General features: G+C 31.7%; 1 protein-coding gene and 1 pseudogene across 1 annotated transcript; both read right to left on the bottom strand.

The window, feature by feature from the left end:
• Positions 1 to 2261: 2261 nt before the first annotated feature.
• Positions 2262 to 5747, bottom strand: LOC133678854 (uncharacterized; annotated as a pseudogene).
• Positions 5748 to 8189: 2442 nt separating this feature from the next.
• On the bottom strand, positions 8190 to 8897 carry LOC133678567 (LOB domain-containing protein 27). Its single transcript, XM_062100921.1, has one exon. The coding sequence runs from the start codon at positions 8895 to 8897 to the stop codon at positions 8190 to 8192; it is 708 nt and encodes a 235-aa protein (XP_061956905.1).
• Positions 8898 to 24765: the final 15868 nt, after the last annotated feature.

Here is a 24765-nt window from a genome sequence, read left to right as displayed (position 1 = left end):
ATAAAAGTGAGACAAGAATAAGATTCTTTTGAATATCATAAACATAAACCACATTGTTTAGAGTCATCTCTTTCTTATATGTCATTTTTAACACCATATTTCCATACATTAGGATCTTGCACATAAAAAAGTTACCCATAAACAATTACGTTTGATCATCAGTTGCTATATACTTAGAAAAACTCTTCGTATTAGAACATGTAAGATAAGTGACTCTAATATGAACTCACCAATCTTTAGGATTGTTCACCAAGTTCCCTTCTAACACAACTACAACAAGCTTTATATCTTCGTCATCAACACTTTGAATCATATTTGGCTTGTGTATTCTTTCATTTACGATAATGATAGTCCTTAGCATAATGTCCTTGAATGTTATGAACAAAGCCATAATATATTTTTATGCCAACATCATCAATCTTATACTTTTTATCCAGGACCCTCGCAATATTTCAGCAGTTTTGATTGGACTATATATGTTATATAGAGTGTTGTCCACCCTATTAAGAATAAAATTCTTACATATAAAGTTTGAGTGCTTCCATGTTTTTACCATATCAATCGTGGTCAAATACAATTCTTTTTCATTAAGAATTGGAGCCTCCTCCAATAGTAACCATATAGGACTCAAAATGGTCAAGTAGAATAACAATTTTTGTTGTCATCTCTTAAAGCTCCAAACTTTTTAGGTTTTTTCTCCATGTGGAACATGTACAAGAATAGAGTTAGTTAGTAGAGGCAATTGAGGCAACGAGATCTATTAGGATAATCGGTGAATCAATGTAATTAAAACTAGTTTTAGATGTTTATTATCACAATAATAGGATCAATTTTATAATATTTCTAGATATGCATCACACTTATATAATCTCAAAATAAAAGAACACTTGAATAAAAATTAATTAAAACAAATTATAAATTATATGTATGTGGAACAAAATATGTATAAAAAATGTACGTATCCCAGGGGTAATGGAACAAAATAGGGTTTTTTTTAAAAAATAGAATGAATGACATGTTGTCCATTTAAAAAGATAATGTGACATCAACTTGAATATTTTTCTATCATTTTTTGTGTCTAGAAATAAACAAGATTTGAGTTTGTTCACTTTAAAACACCCTAAAAATACATCTTAAGAACCTAATAACCCCATTTTCAACCTCAAAACACTATCAATTCACTCAAAAAATCTTAAATCAACATAATAAAAAACTCTTTGCATGCTCTAGTTTATTTTTTTGACATGATTATAGAGTAGAATCACCTTCATTATTATTTTTTTCAAGATAAATTCATTAATACTAAAATTAGTTTTTTTGTGGTTGAAATATGGCTATCAAAAAAACTTTTTTTCTCCTTTTTATTTTTAAGGAGTTTCTTTCTCTTCTCTCATAATTCAAAGATTTGAGGACACAAAATAAAAGCATAAAACGACGGGGACCAAGTTAATGGAAATAAAAAAAATCAGAAATCAAAATGTACTTTTCGCGCTCAAGTAACAACGAAAAATGCACATTTTTCCTAATGTACAATCCACTATTTCTTTATGTATAGGAAAACAGTAAAAAGGCTATAGGAAAAGGCTGTTATCTTTTAGTTTATTTTATAATAATAATAATAATTTTAGCTTATTTTATAATTGTAATTGTAATATAATACATACGATCAAAAGGTGTTGTGATCATGTAAATAATACCCTTCTGGATCATATATATATATATATATATATATATATATATATATATTATGGTTTAAAACCACATAACATGTGGCTATTAAATATGTATTTAATACGATAAGAAAATATCTACACAAATGGAGGTATATAAATTAAGATATGTATTTGTAATGAGAGGACAGGATAATATTTCATATAGTAGGAATATGGAATTATTTAACTAAAAAACCGAATGGATATATATTACTTAGGATAAGATTTTACATTTCTTGATATTATATTCTATAACTAAAACTAAAGAAATAGATTTATATAACCATTTAGATTATGGTTTAGTGGTAAGAGCTTGAGAATAAAAGATTTACTTTCTCTGTGATTTCAAGTTCGAGCACTGTGGTTTCAAGTTCGAGCCCTGTAGTTGCTTATATGATTTCAAGTTCGAGCACTGTAGTTTCAAGACCCGTGGAATTAGTCGAGGTACATATAAGCTAGCCCGGATATCCACATTAAACTAAAAAAAAATAAAAATAGATTTATATGAATTATTTCCCATTTTCTAGCATTGGGAAAATGCGAATTGTTTCATTGTATCAAAACTATTTTCTGGCAAAGTCCTGAACCTATACCACAGGCCATGGCAAGAAGCAAAATCCAAAAATCCACTGTTCGCACAGCTTTTAAAAGATTCTGGTCTTGTTCATTGGTATCCAAATCAACTTCATTGTCGTTAGGCAACCGACGATAAGCAATTCTGTCTTCTCTGACAAGCAGCCTAGACTCATCCATTACACGAGAACTCTTTCTTGAAGCTTTAATGGCAAGGAAAAGAGGCGAAACGAGCAACACCATGAGCAGGACAAAGGAAATTAGACGCCCTAACAACTGGAAACCAAACAAGTCTTCCAATACTATAACACTCATAAGATAAGCTGCGACAATCAACGACAAACTATCAAGATATTTCTTCTCAATATCCCCTTCATCAACCTCGTAGATTCTCACAAACCATCACATAAGAGAAAGCGGGTTGGTTACTTGGTTCTTGTCAAAATTGCCAACGTCAAGAGATACCAGCTGGGTTCGCTGTTGAATATGGTTTGGTATGCTTGAATACTCAAACCAAGAAATCCCTGCAAACAATAACCAAAAACCAGAAGAAAAATCAAACTCTGTGGTTATATTTTGGTTTTACGGATGGCGACTAAGTCAGTCTCTGTTTTCCATGTCTAGAAATGAAACCATTAGTGGAAATTAATTGTAGCTTACCTTCATGGTGCCAACGGCAGTGCCACTAAAGTGACGGAAATTCCTTACAGAGGTGACAACATCAGCGGTGTTAAAGAAACTCTGGGCATGTGCGGCTACAAACACGAACAGACACACCGCCGCAACCGGCGGTCGAGGAATCAAACCAGTAACAGCAGCCCACGTAGAAAAATAGCCCGCGAAACACTGAATCGCGCCAGCCACGAGAACAACCCATGGCCCACCACGAACTCTGCTTTGATTCCAGGACGTGGCAGAGGTGTAGAGAACACCAGAGAGGACTCCGCAGTCGGCGCCGATATCAGATACGGTGTCGAGTGTTGATTGGTCGTAAGCTTGAGTGGATTTGAGAGTTGGAGAGTAGATGGAGAAGGTGTAGAGAGAACCGCTGGTGCACTGAATCCATATGCTCGCTACTGTAGAGAACCATTTGCTGTTTAGCTTTAGTGTGTTTGAGAGTTTCTCACTGTTAAGGTTAAAAAGTGAATTTTATTTAAAAATATATTAAAATAATTTTTTTATTTTTTTTAAATATTTTTAATATAGTATATTAAAATAATATGAAAATAAAAAAATTAATTTTAAATAAAAAAATTAAATTTTAAAAAAAAACACGTTTCTAAACAATACCACCTTTTTAAATAATCTTTATTTTTTTATAACCTTTTGTTATTTATTTATTTTTTCTTTTTCTGTGCGTTGTTGCTGGCTTGCTGCAGTACCATCATGACTTGTCTTTGTTGTAGAACTGGGGTTGTGTTTTTATATTTTTAAATTAATTTTTTATATTAATATTAAAAATAATTTTTTTTTAAATTAATATATTTTTAAATAAAATTAAAAAATAATCATTACCAATATTTTTAAATTTCCCATTCATCTCCAGAAAATGTCAAGCTGCTTCTTAATTGACAGCTGGTATTTTGCTGACGTTAAGTGAGGTGAAAGAGTTGTCGTTTTACTCTTTAGCACCCTTTCAGTTTATGTCTTTATGATATGTTCTACATTACATGACAGGAATTGTTGCTATAGTTAGTTACACGTGGAAATCTGAATCACAACATTAATATTAATATTGAAAAAAAAACCCTGAAAGAGTTCAATAATTCACTGCTGATTATGAGATAATTCATATTAGAATAATATTTTATATTTTGATCTTTTTTATCAATTTTTTTCTCTTTTCAATTTTATAATTTAATGTTATATTGATTATAATTTCAGATTCATTATTTATTTTAATTTGTTTTTTATATTCCTTTATAATTTTTCTATTTAATAGGTGAATTTTTTTTTTGTATTCAACAATTTACATTTTTAATTATGAAAAATCTATTGAAATTTTAACATAGTCTCTTCTACACTAGAAAATTGTAAATTATCAACTAGAACTTGTATCTCTTCAATATTCATCAAATCATAACCAAAATATTTTCAATCATCCTGGACTTATCATATCAATGTATGAGGATACCTTTAATTCTCATCCTTCAACTTTTCCACCGTTATAATTCTTTTATTACAAGTATACCAATATGTACTTTATAATAAAATATCATAGATGAAACACATACATTCATAATTCTATCACAACAAAAGAATTATAATGTCATAAATGTCTTTTAACATATTCTAATTTAAATAATTTAGTAAACATAAGGATTTTCATTATTGCATGTCAGATTTACATTATAAAAGAGATATAATTTACATATTCATTTAATTTGGCAAAATGAATCCTAAGTATCTATCAAACTGCTTATGGTTACACGGTATCTCAAATTTAGTTCATCATATCATATAATGAGAAAAAGTTACTTAATAGGTTAATCAAACAAGATAAACAATTTTACTATTACATTTCAATTATATCATGTCACCATTCACAATTTCTTTTACAAATCAATTGATCTTAACTAGCACGTTATAAATTTAGGTCATTCTCAACCTAATATTACTAACCCATTTTAGGGTATACTCTCACCCCTTTTCGAGTGTGTACTTTCATTTTCCATTTTCAAAAATGACTCATCACTAGGTAGTTAAATCTCACAACCCATTTTCCATTACTAGATAACTAGTTTCTCTGTCCTTTTGTCGGCATTAATCCTACTACTAAAAAGCTAATTTCTTTGCTCAATTTCGAGCACTAGTCTCATTATCGAGAAGCTAATTCCTTCACCTATTACTGAGTACTAGTCTCATTACCGGGAAGCTAATTCCTTCGCTTTCATTTTTTTTACATGAAATCAAAACACTTTTCTACATTGAAAATTCATTAAATCTTTAAAACTTAATAAATAAAAGGATTGGGGGTGTTAAATACATGTTTGTTGTCGAAGCTCTAGCTATACCTCTTTATTGTTGCATAGTTCCCGATGCCTCTTCTATATTAACAGGTATACCAAATACACACACACACACACACACACACACACACACACACATTTCACATATCCAAGTTGATTTCTTTCAATTCAACCATGTGCTTGTACACCTATATCATCTTAAATATCATTGACTATTTCTTCAAAGGCTTATAGTTTTCTCATGAGTCATTGAATTGTCAAAAAGTCTATTTTGTAATTTTTTTTATAGCAACTACCACATAATGAAACTTCTTTTGCAGCGAGCGTATAATCTTTTCTATCATGCGTGTTTCCTCCATCTACTCTTCATATCTCTTCATTTGATTGTATATGACTAATACCTTAGCAAAGTAATTTGAAATAATCTCTAATTCAAGGATATATAGCTTTTCAAAGCCACCTCGTAATTTTTGTAGGCATACCTTTCTGACATTGTCAGCTTCTTGGTTTGATTGATGCAAAACTTTCCGTGTTTGTTTGGCGATTGTTGCGTTGGCCACTATTTTAAAAGTAGTATCATCCAGACATTGGTGGATGACTATGAGTGCTTGTTGATCTTTCCTTCACTCACGCTTTTTGCACGACCTTTCTTTAGGCTGAAGTCAACGTTACTCCTTCCATAGGCTCCTCAAAACCTTTTTCAAATACTTTCCACACATCTTGAGAACCTAGCCAAACTTTAATATAAATACACTAAATTTCATAATTGTTCTTTATCAAATGAGAACATTGAATTGGGAAGTTTGTATTGGTCATGTCAAACAATAAAAAAACAAGCTATAATACCACTTGTTGTAAGAAAATTAGTGCGGTAGGGCGTTTATGGACAACAAAGAAAAAAAACTAAATAACAAGAAGAATGTTCGAGAGAAAGAAATGTTTCGTTAAATGTTTTCTCTTCTATACACTTTCTTTTTCATTACACTTATGATTTATGTTTCTGATTAGAAATTTATTTATAAACCTAAAATTTTAGACAATCAAGAAAAGAAAAGGTAATTCTGATGACTTAACTGGTCAACTGTTTCTAAAACTATTAGTCCTTTCATGGTTTTAAAATTTGAAATCTTGCTGCTTCAAAATGTGTGTGCATGTCGAAAAATTTAAAGAAAACTATTGGTCACTAGGGGTGATAGATTCGGATTAATCCGTCCTTGCATTCATAAGGTCAGTGAGGGTTTAGCAAAGCTAGCTCTAAGAACAATTCAAGGGTAAAAACTTGATAATTAACCAAGGCGAAACAAAGCAATCCAATCAACCTAGGAACTCGTATGTACGCCAATACAAAGAAACGCCAAACTCAAATTTTCGTTTATCAAATTAATGCTGTCCAACAAAATACAATATTTGTGCTGATATAGGCGCAAAAAAACATGAAAGTCTCACACATAGGAAACTTAGTCCTATTTGTAGTGGTCCCAATTCAAATATGCTGCATCTTTCTAAGTGTAGCTGAGGTGAAGATGTTAAAATGGATGAGAGGGAACAGAAGAAAGACCCAACAAGAGACAAATATTTGCTGTGACTGTGGTTTACAGTTGCTAGATTTCAGAGTCTATCAGAATTTCATTGCAGTACTGTGTCATAATTATAGACTTAGATTGTAAGGTAATGCCATCATAATTCTCATAACACGTCTCTCCAAAGTTACTAAAAGTTTGGATCTATCCGCATTTTGATCTTCCTTTTACATGGAACATATATGATCTCAAAACATATAATAAAGAACGTCTTTCCTTGTTTCCTTGGCTAAATTGTTGGAATATCGTTCAGGTGTGCTTTCAGATGTTGGACGCATTATTGGCTGAAGAGAAAATCCCAGATGAATATTCTGGACAAACTCAGGTTTATAGTGCTCTTTCCCCCACTGTTCTTGCTCAATGTTATGAAAGATTCACTTCGATGGATTGTGATAGCGATTGCAGGTTATACTCTGTGATGACTGCGAGAAGAAAGGAGCTGCTCGTTTTCATTGGCTATATCGCAAATGCCCATCCCATCCATGGTATTTTCTCATCCTGTTCCTACTCCCCATTTGATGAACAACTAATTAAGTTTGCTTTTGCTCGTCTTTTTGAATCTGTTTCATGGAACTTTACACCATAACATCTTCACTCAAAGCGACCACTTTATTATCCATCTACCATAATCCTGAATTCTCGAACTGGCCATGCACTTGCCCTGCAACCACAACAACCTACTCAAAGACCTGGAAAACTCAGTCATTGAAACATCAGCGGTTCCGCTGCTATAGACAGCAGTGGTGTGCTTAGTGTCTTCATATTTTGATCAGAGAAATAGTAATCCCTTGGTGCTTCAACAATTCATAGGTGTCACTATAAGAAGAATAAATTCATACTAGTAATCAAATAGGAGAACGTTTACCTTCATAATATATATTGATTCACTGAAAGAGATTATGGATTCTGTCGCTGAAATCAAACAAATTAAGGGAATATATTACGAAAATAAAATCAAAGTATGGATGCTCAGACTCTTAAACAATAAAAAAAAGAAAGTAGAACCTCAAAATTGTGGAATTTACTCTATGGAATCCATTACAGGGAAAAAAATTGTAATATAACTGAAATAAAATGCTATCTAGTTCCTACTCAGTTGACACTGGTAAGACTGAAACATGCAGCAGCACTCTTCAATTCATTCTCTGCAACATGCTCCATGGATTGTGTAGTGTCCTTCAACGATTCTTCTGAGCTGCATGCATACATCATAAAATTTGCATCATAAATTAACATACATGGAAACCAGTATGAAATTAAGCTAGGACATGTAAGATGAAGAGCTTTTAGCACATTTTTTCCATACATTTTACACATTTGAAACAAATATCTCTTCGAATTATGATTGCCTACCATCAACAGTATCGAAAAAGGAAAACATACCTGGACTCATAGGGTTCTTTAGTTTCTATATATGATTGCCTATCGTCAATAGTATCAAAAAATGAATGCATCTCATCATAATCTTGAACAATTTCTTGTTGGGTAGATAGTGGCTGAGAAGCATCTAGCTGAGACTGAATAATTGGCATGTAATTGGTGTTACTGTTTGTAGCATAAGGATGTTGACTCCAAAGCTGATTCCCAACATTATCAATGATATTACTGCTAATAGAGTACGAGTACTGTTGTGCCAAGCAAGGCTGAGGAAGTGCCATTCCTAATTCTAATTGCGAGGGAACATCCTCTGTCAAAGCTGCAATCTGATGGTGGTGATGCTGCCTGTACATCTCAAGGTGTGCGTAGACAGCACGGAGCTCTTCTTCCACCTGCCGAATCTGGAAATGCAGTTGACAGATGATGCCCAAACAGCCATGAACAGGAAACCTGTCACGAATATTGGATTGGTAAATGATAGAACGCATTGCTTCCTCCTTCTGGAGATAATCAAGATTCTCAAGTATCCTGAGAATCTTGCGTACACCAAACAACTTATGAGCATTTTGGAACATCTTTGGTTGTTCAGAAGGGAAGTAAGGTGCTAGAGGACACTCAGAGGAGCACTTTCTCCTTTGATACTTGCACGAAGCACAAGCTTGGCTGGTGCCTCCCTTGAGAGTCATGTTGTTAACATCAAAGAAGATGGTAGAATGATTAATGAGAGAAGATGTAAATTAAGGAAATTATTAATAATGGTTGGGGAGAGATAGAGATAGAGAGACGTGTGATTGTTGTAGTTGCTGTTTAAACTGAAATGGGTAAAAAGTAAACATTTTCATGCTGAACAAGTCTTGTACGAGCGGATTTGCTGGATGTGAAGAGACTAAGTAAAAAGAGAAGATCAAAGAGAGCGATTATGGCGGTGTTATTTGTTAATTTCTTTCTTTGATTTCAAGTAATTGTTAGTGGTAGGGACAACTGTTGCCATTCTAGCTACTATATATACATGGAATGGTCAACTCTACACTTCATCTTGTACTGTTTACGTGGCTTGTAAATTTCTGCATGCCTCACCAGGTGAGAAATCCTCTCTGGGTCATGATCCCCTTGGCCTGTCCAAACGCTTGTACCTTCCTTCGTTCGGATTATAAGATTTTTCTAGTAGCAGCGGTTTAAAGTGTTTTTTTTATTTAAAAATATATTAAAATAATTATTTTTATTTTTAAAAATTATTTTTAATATCAGCGCATCAAAAATATTTAAAAACATGAAAAATGTTATTTAAAAAAAATTTAAAATTTTTTAAAACGATTTACACCACATTCTCAAACACACATAGATACACTGTGTACGTACCTCGTACCTTAGAACCCAAAGTGAAGCCAAACCTGCTATACCAATTCGAGCTTCAGCTTCGTCTTTGGATCCACTCCCTTAGACCTGTGGATTAAATTTATGGATTACAAGTAAACTTACAAGAAAAACTTGTAATTAAGGAGAACGTTAAAGACAGAATCCACCCTAGCACTCTTTATTTTGGACACTTTCTCCTTAATTAAGTCAAATATCTAATAATAAAATTAAATTGATAATCAGTATTATCTTTTAAAACTTTTTGTAATTTATTCTATCACTTTGTTTGAACAACAGATTTCACTGAGAGATCAAATCGGATAGATTGAACAATTCGAAATCCTAACTACTCTAGCTAACGAATTGGCTGCAGCATTCTGACTAATAAAACATATGTAAGTGGATGGCTAACATGCGAGCATCAATTTTAGACACTCGACGATAACATGATTTTCTAATGAAGAAAGTCTCTAGGCTGGTAATGGATGTAAAATCCCTAATAACCTCTTGTTTGAATAATAATAAAAAAAAGTTAAAGAACTGAAAAACAATGGAAAATCGTTTCCCTCGAACAATGAAGGGGGGCACAGTTATTATTTTTTTTTTTAAAAAAAAGAGAATTAGAGGAAGAACTTGAACTTAATTTTCTAATGAAAAAAAAAATTATAGCCTCCATAGTTTCATTGTAGGGAAAGAGAGGTACCGAGATTTCTAGAAATTCTTTCAAGAGAGAGAAACACTCACAAAAAAAAACAACAAAGGTTTCTAGAAGAGATTCAAGAAAAGAAGAAGAAGAAGAAGAAGCATAGAGATTGTGGAAGAGAAGAAAAATTGATCAATTAAAGTGGAATTGACATGAAATCAATTGGTAAGGAAACACCCAATCTTGATATTGCTATGAAAAAGCGTAAACCCTTAAATATTGGAAAATTAGGGCATTTAGAATTGGAAAATTGGAGGGTGTTTTGACACAATTAGTTGTGTTAGGTTATAGAGAACTTGAATTAGAAAAATTATATAATGAAAAACATAAAAAATTGAAGAAAATAAAAAATCCTCAAATATTGAAATTAGGTTTCTTGAAGAAAATTCAGAGGAAATTGGGTTTATTTGTTGCAAGAAGGGAACTGATAAGTGGATTTTTAAGAGAAAATTCAAGTTAAGGAATCAATGAGACGATACGGTGTGTTTGGTGTATTGCATACGGTGTGTTTGGTGTATTGCAGTTACAACCAATGTTTTGCGTTTTAATTTCACTTGTTAATTAACTGATACAAGCCATGTGTGTTAATTAGAAGAAAAATGCTAGAATGTTAAAGAATGGAAAGACTGTTATATATATTTTATTATGTTTCAACAAAATGCATGCAGAATTAATGATAAAGCACACTCTAGTATTTTTGGAGATTCTCCATCTCACTCTTATCTGCCTTCTTCTTTTTTTTCCCTTTTCAACCTTTTGCATCACTCAACATCTTCCCTTCCATTATTAACATCTTCCTCTTCATTCCAGTCACCTTCTATCACCTCTGAAATTAGATAACCCATTGTCCAAGTCTATTGCTCCATTACTATGAAAATATATCTAGATTACATAAGTATAAGGTTTGATTGTGAAGGATTGATTTGTTGAAAGAAAAAAACCCACACACCCTAGGGAGATAGGTTTGGTCAAGACCAGGATTTTTTGTGTGTATTTTTTTATTGAAATTTATGAATGTTTAATGAGAAGGAAACATCTTTGATGGGTTATATGTTGTTATTTGCATGAAATCTTGATGAAAGATCGAGTTTTTTGAATTCATAAATTCTAGGGTTTTGAATAAATTAAGGGAAAAATTATGATTCCTGATAAAGTTTTATGAATAGGGAATTGAATTAAGTATAATTTGGTGAAAGATTGAAAAAGAAAACCTTTGGTGATGTAAATGGGGATTTCAATCTCCGTGAATTTTATGGGGGGTTTGTAATAATTGAATGTGTCCTTAAAGAATCCATCATTTGGAGTTTTAAATATGAAATTTGCATGAGTATGAGTTGATCTTGAAAGAAAAGAAAAACTCAAGATTTTAGAGATGAAGGTTCGGCTAGAGAGAAAGAGAAGAAGGAAATTTTCCAAAAGCCAAATCGTGCTAGCTGTTTTGAGAAATGGTGAGACCGATTCAAGAAACAATCAGACTGCTTCTCAAAACGATAAGACCATTTTAGTTACTGTTTTGTGGTAGCCTGATTTTGTATTTTGGTTTTTTCTTATTTTTTCTTTGCATCTTTTGGGTTGTTTAAGGAATATAGGGGATTATTATGTGGAAAATAAAATGTAATATGTTTGTATGCATGAAATTAGCTTGTATTATAGTGTTTCTTGTATGGAACATTAATAGTTGGAAAGTTATGTGAGATGATATAGGGGTACATGTATTCATGAGTAACAAGTACTTAAATTGTTTAAAGAATATTGAGAAACACATTTTTAATATTTTAAATAATGAATGTGATGTATGGCTTGGTGTGATGCAAGAGAGGCATCGGCTGCGGGACCTCAGGCAAGCATGACAAGACTAGTGAAAGAAACATGCTGGTACTTGTCACATCAACTCTTTTAATTTATAAAATTTATATAAGTAATTATTCTTAATATTTTGATTATTGATTCATACATAAATATTATGGAATGATAAATATTCATGAAATCTCGATGTGAAGATTAGTTTAGATAAGTGTTGTGTGCATTAAGTTGGCCACATGAGTGAGGCTTAGATTGATAAGTTGTCATTCATAAAATGCTTGAGTTTTTGAATGAGATACTAACCTTATGAGTGGGGATTAGCTAAATAAATTTAAATTGCAAAAAACAAGTACATATAGGTTGTATGTATTATAGTCGGCCACATGTATGAGGCTGAGGTCAAAGTCCCTTGGAGGGTAAGATGGATGCATTTTTATGCATAGGAGTCAGTCACAAGAGTGGGGCCCTAAAGTTGTTAACATTAAGTCAGCCATGAGAAAATAGAGACTTAATCATAAAAATTAATATACAGGCCACAGGTGTGAAGGTAGTCGGAAATTTATAGTTAGTCGCATGAACGAAGACTAAAAAGGTGTTAGACATACACCTTATACATGAAAACCAATTAAAACAAAGGATTGATTGTTGTTTATATTAACGAACCTCTAAAGAAGGTTTATGAAGGGTTGGGTATGATGACCTTTAATGTTAAGTTACCTTTGGGTATTTCTTGTGTGAAAAACAACATTTTAAATCTAATGCTACATAAAAAAAAAAGTTAGCTTAGGGTTAGGGCTTATAGGCTATTATTGGAGTAAAAGGTTTGATTGGTGAATTATTACTACTAATGAATGGTAGGGGAAATGTTGATGTTAAAGAACTATAACAAAGAAATCGATGGAAATTTGTGAAAGCAAATGTTAATATATGCTTGAATTGTTAATGTCGTAATGTGATTATATAATTTTATTCTAAATTCTTAGTATGCTTAATTTTAACAAGTTCTTCATGTGCTCCTCGAAGCTAGGCTGACGTGATAAACTATTTTAGCTGTATGATTATATCATATATTATTTAGTTGTAGGACTTTTAACAGTTTTTAATTAGCTGTAAGGTTTTGATATTTTATATTATTCATGCTACTTTTTGAAATATTTTAATAAACATATTCGTTGAATTATGAGGATTATTATGTTATTATGATAAAGCTTTATTAATGACAATAAATTTCATCTTTTCATTTTAAATATAGCATTGTGATGTTTCTCTTCTAAATCCTTCTACTATATTAATGTATTGCAAATTTGTATGTGATTGTTTGATTGAAAAATATATTTGGATGAAATATATATACACATAGTGTGTATGTGGAGGAGGGTGTTAGAGTGGCAGTGGCAGTGGCAAGTGGCAACGAATACGACATCAAATAATTCCCTTTGAAGTTTATCTTAAAAGTACTATAATTAGGCAGAGCCCATCTCGATGTTCTATATGTGAGATGCCTAATTGTAGAAGCATGATGACCTAACAAGTTTGGAATTTCCTCCAACGCAGTGACTACCCTCTTAGCATACTTCATTGTCTTTTGGGGCAATGTCACCTTGACCCCCAAATACATATTCCTAACCTTCCACTCTTCCAGCAAACAAGCAATTTTAAGGGTATGCTCTCATCACACTAGGCCACCCAACTATTAAGCATTAATTCCCACCGATTACCAATGCTACTGAAACCAACCCTTTGGGATACATAACCCACATTAGAGGCGAACCAAGCATCATTAGCACGAAGATGAAAGAATAACGCGCGTGCACTAGTTCCTACCTTGATATTGCTTACTTGACACATTTGATTGTTGAGCAAATTAGCTTGACATGGTAACAAGTTTCTTATTGCTCTCTAAATGAACAACTTAAATTTAGGTGCACCTTTCATCTTTAAGATGGCTTTCCAAACGCTAACTCTCACAACATAGCTAACAACAGGATAATTAGTCCACTTAAAGACACAAGACAACACCCAACAACTAGATTTTACTGTATAAAAATCTTGTTTATGGTGATGCCACACAATTCTTGAATAATGAGGAAGAGAGTGTTTAGTTCAGTCCTTTGAGATTTGTAAGGGTCACCACTAGAATTTCTTATTAAACCTATAAATACTATGTAATATGTATTGTTTATGTAAATTGTTAATAAACAATAGTTCAAATAGATTATGTTTAAAGTGTTATGCCTTTTTCTTTATACAAAACTCTAACAAATTTGGTATCGAAACTAGGATAAGTAATGGCTTTCAGCAACAACAACAACCAATTTCAATCTCAAATTTCTTATCTAACAAAATAAAATTTTGACCTATGGTGTATAGGAGTTAAGGCTCTTTTGGGTTCTTTAGATTTATGGGAACTAATTAAAGATGGATACATACTAAACCAAAATCAACAAAAGCAAAGACATCTTGAGTAATGCAAAAAAAACAATTTTTGAAAAATTTAGGAAGTGAGATGACAAAGTCTTGTTTACAATTTATCAAGGGCTAGATGAAGTGACTCTAGCAAAAACTTTAAAAGAGACATGGGAGATTCTTATAAAATCCTTTAGTGGTGTAGAAAAAATAAATAAGGTACAGTTACAGACTTTGAGATGATGAGTGTTTTTGTTTTTGTGGTAACTTTTGTGGTCGTGATTTGAAAAAAATTGGTTTCCAAAAAGCACTTTTTATTGTAGTGTCTTTGATTTAAATAGACATTTGGTTGAAATTGTGATTGAAAATACTTCTACAAAAAAAGCAAATAATAAGTGTTTGTTTAAAACTATGGTTAAAGTTGTTATTGCTTGTTAAATTACTAAAGAGGACAACTAATTTATGTTAAAGAATAATATAAATCATATCTTGGGACCTCACATAACAGTTTAAACTATTGGGTTGAGATGGTTCTTTGACATGGTCACTTAAAGGGATGTGTTAGAGAATAATATAAATCATATCCTGGGACCTCACCTAACAGCTTAAGCTATTGGGTTGAAATGATTCTTTGATAATTTATATATTAATTTGCATGTTAACAATGCTTTTTCATAACCTGTGGTCAAAACACAATAAATTATATTGTAGTAGCTTTTATGGTTGTGATTTGAAAAAAGTAGTTTTAAAAAAATCATTTTTACTTGTGGTTGGGCTAGGTAAAATATATGTTTAGTTAAAATTATGGTTTGAATTGTTGTTTGACCAAAAACATGTTATAATATGCTAGTTAAATTATGGTTGGAATTGTTGTTGTACCTAAAATGACCAAAAAGAACGTAAATTTCTCTCTTATTTTTAAAATAGTAAAATTAACAAATAGTACAAACAATAATCCGTATTAAAAAAATGAAAATTAAAGAAGATTGAAGGCAGAAAAATTTGGTGGATGGATTCCCAGCTATTGTGGCCTTGTTTTCGTGGATTGATTTTTTTTTCCTATGTGTACAGATTTGTTTTTTAAGACTTATGGGAACCAAGACTAAAAGGTTTGGAGGATCATAACTAATTACACAAGAAGGAAAGAAATAGAAAAGGGAGGTTGAATGAAAATATAATCTCGGGTTATTTTGGTCACTTTCTAAAACGATACTTTTTTGTTTTCTCAAAAGTTATTGGTGGAGAGACAACTGTGCTTTCAAATCAGCTTCAAAAATATATATGAGCTGCTTCTTGTAAACTTACGGATGAACCATGAATATAAATGAGTCCCACATTTTAAAAGTGTGGTTGAAAATTTAACCAAACAACAATAAAAAGTTGGTTTTCAAAAAGCACTTTTTATTGTGGTGTGTTTGATTTAAATAAGTATTTGGTTAAAACTGTGGTTGAAAATACTTCTAAAAAAACAAATAATAAGTGTTTATTTGAAACTGTGGTTGAAATTGTTATTGCATATTAAATTACTAAAGAGGACAACTAATTTATATATTAATTTGCATGTTAACAATGATTTTTCATAACATGTGGTCAAAACACAATAAATTGTATTATAGTAACTTTTATGGTTGTGATTTGAAAAAAGTAATTTTAAAAAAATCACTTTTACTTATGGTTGGGCTAGGCAAAATATATTTTTAGTTAAAATTATGGTTTGAATGGTTGTTTGATCAAAAACATGTTATACTATGTTGGTTAAAATTATGGTTGAAATTGTTGTTGTATATAAAATGACCAAAAAGAACACAAATTTCTCTCTTATTTTTAAAATAGCAAAATTAACAAATAGTACAAACAATAATCCATATTAAAAAAAGGTGAAGAATGAAGAAGATTGAAGGCAGACAGATTTGGTAGATGGATTCCCAACTATTATGGCCTTGTTTTTGTGGATTGATTATTTTTTTCCTATATGTACAGATTCATTTTTTGAGACATATGGGAACCAAGGCTAAAAGGTTTGGAGGACCATAGCTAATTACACAAGAAAAAAAGAAAGAGAAAAGGGAGGTTGAATGGAAAGATAACCTCAGGTTATTTTGGCCACTTTCTACAACGATTCTTTTTTTCTTTTCTCAAAAGTTGTCGGTAGAGAGACAACTGTGCTTTCAAATCAGCTCCAAAAACATGTATGAGTTGCTTGTGAACTTACAGATGAATCACGAATATAACTAGTTCCCACATTTTAAAAGTGTGGTTGAAAATCTAACCAAACAACAATAAAAATTGGTTTTCAAAAAGCACTTTTTATTATGGTGTGTTTGATTTAAATATGTATTTGGTTAAAACTGTGGTTGAAAATATTTCTAAAACAAAAGCAAATAATAAATGTGTTTGTTTGAAGTCGTTGAAGTTGTTGTTGCATGTTAAATTACTAAAGAGGACAACTAATTTATATATTAATTTGCTTGTTAACAATGCTTTTTCATAACATGTGGTCAAAACATAATAAATTATATTATGGTAGCCAAGGTTATCAAAAACATTTTTTTGACACGACACAAAATATACAATATAAACTTAAATTGTAAACTCGAATCGTAAAATCATAAAATCATAAGTAAAATATTTTAACTAATTATATATTAACAATTTCAATCAAGTAGTAATTAACAATATAACACATTTAAAAAAAATAAAATAAACAATAGAAAAGTCCAAACACCATTATTTTATTCACATTGATTCGTCTACTTCTTGGATAAATCGACCTACTTACTTCGTCATTTACAATAAACGAGTCCCTTCAAATTTTGACAGACCATTTAACATTAATTACTCCAAGGGTCAAGCATGCCAATTTACAACTTTTATTCTATATATGTACCCGCTAAAATAGAGTAATATATCAATTGATATGTTAATAGTTTACATAAAAAATTATGAAGAATGAATGAGTATTTTAATTTTACAGAAATAAAATCCATAAATAACTTGTATCATTAAAAAAATTATAATAATCATAGTCAAAATCAAGCCCTTGATTATCAAATTGCACAAGTTTTGCAAGATATAAATTTAAAACAATGAAAATATTAAAGGTACAGATTACCAGAATGCACAATTTTAGTTTGATCGATTTTACTAGTTTTCGAGTTTTAATCTGATTTGATACGTTAGACATATGTTGACTCGTAAAATCGTAAGATTTTAAGAGTCGACTCGCTTTTTTGACAACATTGGTGGTAGCTTTTGTGGTTGTGATTTGAAAAAAGTAATTTTAAAAAAATCACTTTTACTTGTGGTTGGGCTAGGTAAAATATATTTTTAGTTAAAATTATGGTTTGAATTGTTGTTTGATCAAAAACATGTTATAATATGTTGGTTAAAATTATGGTTGTAATTGTTGTTGTACATAAAATGACCAAAAAGAACACAAAATTCTCTCTTATTTTTAAAATAAAAAAATTAACAAATAGTACAAACAATAATCCATATTAAAAAAAAATTGAAGATTGAAGAAGATTAAAGGCAAGCAAATCTGGTGGATGGATTCCCAGTTATTGTGGCCTTGTTTTCATGGATTGAATTTTTTTCATGTATATAGATTTGTTTTTTGAGACATATGGGAACCAAGGCTAAAAGGTTTGGAGAATCATAGCTAGTTACACAAGAAGAAAAGAAAGAGGAAAGGGAGGTTGAATGGAAAGATAGCCTTGAGTTATTTTGATCACTTTCTACAACGATTCTTTTTTCTTTTTTTAAAAGTTGTCAGTAGAGAGACAACTATACTTTCAAATCAGCTTCGAAAACATGTATAAATTGCTTTTTACAAACTTGCAATTGAACTACTAATATAACTGGATCCCACATTTTAAAAGCATCGTTGAAAATTTAACTAAATAACATTTTTTTGGTTTCTCCTAAACACAACAGTTACCTCAAAAACAAACACCCCTATATTACCTTCAAGAATAACAGTCCAAGTTCTTAGTTTGTATAAAATAAAATAAAAAACAATAATGCTTTCTAGGTTTAAAATGGTCCAAGCATCTTTTGTATTTTTCTGCCCTTGTATAAGTGTGTTTGGTATTGTGGTTGCTTTTGTGATTGTGGTTTAAAAAAAGCCGTTTAATAAAAAGTATTTTCTGTGAGGTTTATTTTAAAAAAATTCGGTATTTGGTTAAAATTGTGGTTGAAAAAAAAGCAGTTTCTTGTGTTTGGTTAATATGCTTTGTGTTTGAGGTTTGATTTTAGAATTACTTAAAAAGATATATATAATTGCGAAACATAGGTGTTTTCTAATTATGATTACATAACGAAATGAAAAATCCTTATACATTAATTTATTCCTTCATTGTTTCATCATACTATGTACAATTCTATTGCGTAGAAAATTCATACGTGAAGGCCTCTGTGATCCTTGAACGGTCGAGCAGGGAACAATATCAGGTGAAAAGTCATCTGGAATTAAATTGGGATTGCGATCATACTTAGAAAAAACCGCATCATCTTGCGATCTCCTTCTAATATAGTTATGTAGTGTCATTGATGCAACTGCAATCTCAACTTGCTTTTCGTATGGATAAGCAGGCATGTTTTTCAAAATTCTCCACCTCTGTTTCCATACCCCAAAAGAATGCTCGATCACGTTACGTAGTGATGAGTGTGCACGATTAAACACTTCTTTCCGACCACTTGGTTGTCCACGATGCCTAAATTCTTGGAAGTGATACCTCTCGTTTTTGTAGGAACCCAAATACCCATACTCATTTGGATATCCATCATCAACCAAATAGTACTTTCCTGCAAATAATAACAACATGGTAATTTTTAACAAAACTAAAAAAACAAATTATATGCCTTCAATTACTAAATCTTCAATTTATTTAAAATCACAACCTTTTAGAGGTTTTGGAAATTTTATACTGCTATTGTCAATAGCCTCAAGAAAAATATGTGTATCGTGTGCACTGCCTTCCCATCCTGCCCACACAAACATGAATTGCATGTTGAAACTACAAGTGGCCATGACATTTTGTGTTGGTACACCTTTTCTTCCAACAAATAAAATTTGATTTTCAGATGATATGCAGGCACGAACATGTGTGCCATCAGTTGCACCGACACAATTTTACAGGCCATAAAAAAATTAAGTAATCATAAACATTTATAAAATATTTCATACTCATTTGAACAACTTAATTAAACAACTTAATTAAACAAAAATTCATCTTACCTTGAAAAGTGGCATAAATCTTGGATTCATTGCAATTTCTTTTGGTGTGCTCATAAATTGTGGATCTACTAGTTCGATGACTTCCACAGCAAACAAACATAATGATTTAAGCACTTCTTTAAAACATCTACTAACAGTTTCACCTGAATGTTGAAATCTCTCATGCACTTGTCTATTTGACGCCCTAACTGCTATTGTAAATAGAAACATTGCCACATTTCAATAACACTCATTCTTCTTGAAGGTTTTAAGCCATGATGCGTTTCTAAATCATTGCACAGACTCAACAAAGTGGTTACGTCCATCCTGAACATGTTAACACTTCGTTTCCTATGACCTCTTAAAACCTCATTCAACCAACGCATCCTTGTATTGTACGAAACCATACATGGTTCTGTATATAAATAATTAATATAATACATGTTTATAGCTCAAGCCGTGCATATAATTAATTTTTTCATATCAAACTGCCTCCTTAAAATAAATTCATCGTCATCATCACTGTCAACGTCACCGTCATCATCATCATCATTACTATCGTAGGCGTCGTTTCCATCACCGTCATCTCTGGCACCAAAAACTAAGGCACCATTACCTTCACAACTAGGATAATTAATGTGGTCTACAATGCGGTTCATTACATTATCATAATTGCCATCGAAATCTTCATTGAATATGTCATTAAACTGTGGATCATCCATAACTTCAATTACACGTAAACAAAAAAAATTATATGTTGTTAATAAAAATATTTAAATAATTAAATATCATTCAATAAAAAAAACTATCAAAGAGTTGGTGCGACATAATTTTTTTCATACCTGTAAAGCCAACAAAACAGAGTGTTCCACTTGCTTGTATGAAATGTAATTGAGGTTTGATATGAAGAAAGATAGTTCATTGAAAATTATGATACAAACATTCCTTTCTATATAGAAAAAATTCAATATTGTTTATGTCTCTTTTACAAGTTTTTCAGCTTTTAACATAAGTACATTATCACATGTATAGACTGTAAAAGTAACATATAATGTTAATTTTACAGCTCATACATGGACAACATTCTGACATGTATTCTTTTATTTATATTGTTCTCATTCTATTATTCAAGATTCCTTAACCCTTTTTTTTTTATTTACTTTTCACCATGACAGTTTGAGGAATTCACAAATTATGAAAATCCTGTGAATGAACTACAACAGTACCGAATACATCTAAGGAAAAACAACAGTAACTGAACTAGAATTCGCACCTCACAATATTCACACCTCATAAAATAAACACAATTTATGTAGAATTCACACCTCACAAAAAAAAAACACAATTTACACCAACAATAATTCACACCTCACAATATTCACACCTCACAAAATAAACACAATTTACATAGAATTCACACCTCACAATAAACACGTCATCATCAAACCTCATGGCAGAAATTCGTTCACAAGAGAAACTGCAAATGTGGTTTTATCTTCTAACCAAACCAATATTCACACCTCACAAGCTCACAGTAGCTTCACATGGAATATTACAAGAAAACAAACATTGTACAGCAATGAATACAAATAAGGAAAAACAAGGCAGCAACAGGTATAGTCTCATCAATCCTCAAGGCAGAAAAGAAAACAACACCAATAGTAACTGCAAATAGGGTATCTATCTTATAAACAAACCAATATTCACATCTCACAAGCTCACCGTAGCTGCACATGGTATATTACAATAAAACAAGCATTATAACAGCAACACTCAAGATCTGTTTTGACAGGGAACAAAACAGTGAAGGTAAATGAACAACCAATTCCTTCCAAGGGTCAACCATTTAACATTAATAAAAACCATTGAACAGTTTAATTCGTAGATAAAATAAAACATTAAAAACCAGCAATTTCTCATACAAGTCTGTTAACTCCCGAAAAGTAGTTTAATAAATACAATAGTAAACAAAGTACCACAAATAGAAATGTCTATATGTCTCAACATGAAATGTGGAATAATACAATGACTCGAAAAAACTTTGACAAATGGAAACTACTCTTTTAAAAACCGGCATCCCATTATTCTGCAACAATAAAATAAACATGTATAAATACAGTAAGCAAGTGAACATAGTTAATTGATTAACAATTAAAAAAATGAAATAATACCATGTCAACTAAGCACGTTTAGTTACCATGTCAGCTAAGCACGTTTAGTTCGTGCATACATTCGTTGCAACCATCTCAACTTCTGTTGCTTATCACCCATACTGGCCCACATTTCTCTTTTCCTTCTTAAACTCAGATACTCTGTAGCAAAATTGTGAAACTCATCTTCAATTGAAACTCCAGGAATTGAGTGCAGCTCAGCTATCACCTTGTGAATACTATAGCCTTCGCAATACATATTAACAGACGTGGAATCACTCTTAGTCGACATACTCTCAAGTAGTTGATTGCATCTTGACAGCAACCAAACACCAATTCCAGACATTTTCTTCTTTCTACCTCGCACCTTATAAGGATCTCGTTCTTTTCTTTTGCCATCGCTTTTTGTGTTGCTGCTACTAGACATATTTATCCCTCCAACCATTTGAGCCATGTCAGTCTGGAAATCTGGAATCACATCTTCCTCCGAACCACCGCTTCCTTCTTCCAAACCAGCACGATCAATGTTGGCATTACTTGTGCCAGGATCGACATCATTTCCACCAGGTACTCCTGATGAAGGAGCCCATGCAAACTCTCCAGTTGCGATAATGTTGGAATACATTCTGTCAAATTTATTCTTCAAAGACGGTTCAATACCGACATGTCTGAATTTTTTGGCTCCTCTAATTTACTGCATATAAATAAAATCAAGTAATGAAGGATCAACAGTAAAAAAATATTGGTGTTGGAATTTGACAACAATAAAAGAAATTGTTATGATGACGAGGAATTTACCTGAATTTTTTGTTTCCACCACTCATCGCTAGTTGAAATTGTTTCTAATTCACTATTCCAGCCAACATCAGTTTCAGAAACCAACTTATTCCATATACTCCAATCCTTTTTGCATCCATCCCATTTGTTTTTCAATTGTGTTTTAGTAAATGCATGACTAGTTTGTTCTTTGAATGATGTTATAAGAAATTTCGACCCCGTTTTATCGAAATGAGTATTAGGTCTCATTCCCATATCAATGGCCTTAATGCATATATCACAAAATATATGCAACATTTTTTTTGTCCAAGCAGCCTTATCGAAAGATTCAAGACCTTTCATGATATCGTTTAACACATTTAACAAAAATTTAAAATCAATCAATGATATCAATTACATTGTGGCACATATATAACCATGGATTCAACCAATAAAAAACAATTAATGTTCTGCATTTACAAAAGCTGTGTGGTTAGCAACAAACATTGACTATGCATTTAATTTGAATGAGAATGTTCCCTTTACTTCCAAGTAAACCAGAAGGAGTTGCAATTTGTAATGAAAACTAATTGAAACCCATTAATTTTCAACTGTTCAGAAAACTCAGTTTCAACCATGATATTATTTCAATTATCAAGCAAAACGTCATTGTCATCATGGTTGTTTGGATTCTCAGAAAACTGAGGAAACAAAAAACAAAAAAGTCAAGAATTTATTTCTAGATTGAAAGTAATACAGCTTTCTTTCTCAGCATGCAAACATATAAATGCAAAATCGAAGTTCTGATTTCCTTCAAAAGTAGAAATCAAAGTAATCCTACACAACATGTTAACAGGTCACTCCTTAGGATTTACTATAAACACACGCACAGTAAAGAACTCTACGGTTTATCAAGCAGAAACAACATCAATGTGCACAGTAAACATATCAGCATGGATGCATCACATTGTTTCCGGTAAACAAATTTTAATCAAGCAGTAGCACTATAAGCTAGTAGACATAAAAAACTAAACCAGATTTCAACAAAGAACAACACATAATAACGCACAGTACATAAACCATGAAGCAGCACAGAAATACAGGTTTTAGCTCAAGTAAAAATTGAAGAACACACAATACGAGTCATGAAGCAACACAGAAATGCATTAAATTTGCTCAATTAAAAAAAAATTGATGAAGGCATAGTAAACAGAAGACAAACAGCAACAGCAATGAAATTTGTAGCTCAATTTAAACAATTGAAGAACACACAGTAAATCGTTAATACAGCAGAACAGACATGTAATTTTTAAGCTAAAAAAAAATTGAAGATGGAGATAAGGCAGGAACTTACCTCTTTCTCTCTCTTTTAGGTGTTTTCTCAGCACGGTTCTGCAACGTTTTTCTGCAAACCGAAACAATAGAGACCTAGAATATAAATGAAATTTTGAGCTACATTTTAAATAAAATTGACAAAGATAAGGTAGGTACTTACGGGTCTCTCGCTCGTGTGACCTTTCCTAGCATGAATCTGTTGGGTTTTTCTACAATGGTAACAATGGAGGGACAGATCGATGAAGGTTTGGGTTTTCAATTTTCATTTGGAAAGAAGAAGGGACAAAGGGGAAGAAGGTTGCTCTCGAACTGGAGTCGTCCTGTACATAGTGGTTTTTACAGAATTTTGAAACAAGGTTGTTGTCGGCAAGAGATGATAAACGGGAATGGTATGGGGAAGGTAGAAAATGAGAGTTAGATTAATTGTAACATTGATCTGCAACCGTAACAGAGCAATTTTGGGAGGGTAGAGAACCGTTGGGAAAGTAATTAGGATCGTTGGGAAAGTAATAGAAAAATATCGATAGTGAGAGAGAGAAGAAAACACATGAAAAGCAATGAGTAATTGCTTCTCATAAACTGCAATCCAAACTCAGTTTAGACTGGACCCATGTAAAAAAAAAAAAACATGGTTAGGGTTAACCAAACACCATGTAAACTGATTTTTATTTCAACCACAGCCGGTGCATATCCAAACACTATCTAAGCCTTGTCAATGTAATAAACTTAACAATATTTTATCTAATTCCCACGTGTGATTTTCACTGAATAACATTTAGCGGTACATGATTTTAAAAATAACCCCGACAGATAATCATCAAGAGAAA

The sequence above is a fragment of the Populus nigra genome, chromosome 18 (assembly GCF_951802175.1).
Source record: "Populus nigra chromosome 18, ddPopNigr1.1, whole genome shotgun sequence".
Classification (NCBI taxonomy): Eukaryota; Viridiplantae; Streptophyta; class Magnoliopsida; order Malpighiales; family Salicaceae; genus Populus; species Populus nigra.
This window is presented reverse-complemented; position numbering and strand designations above follow the sequence as displayed.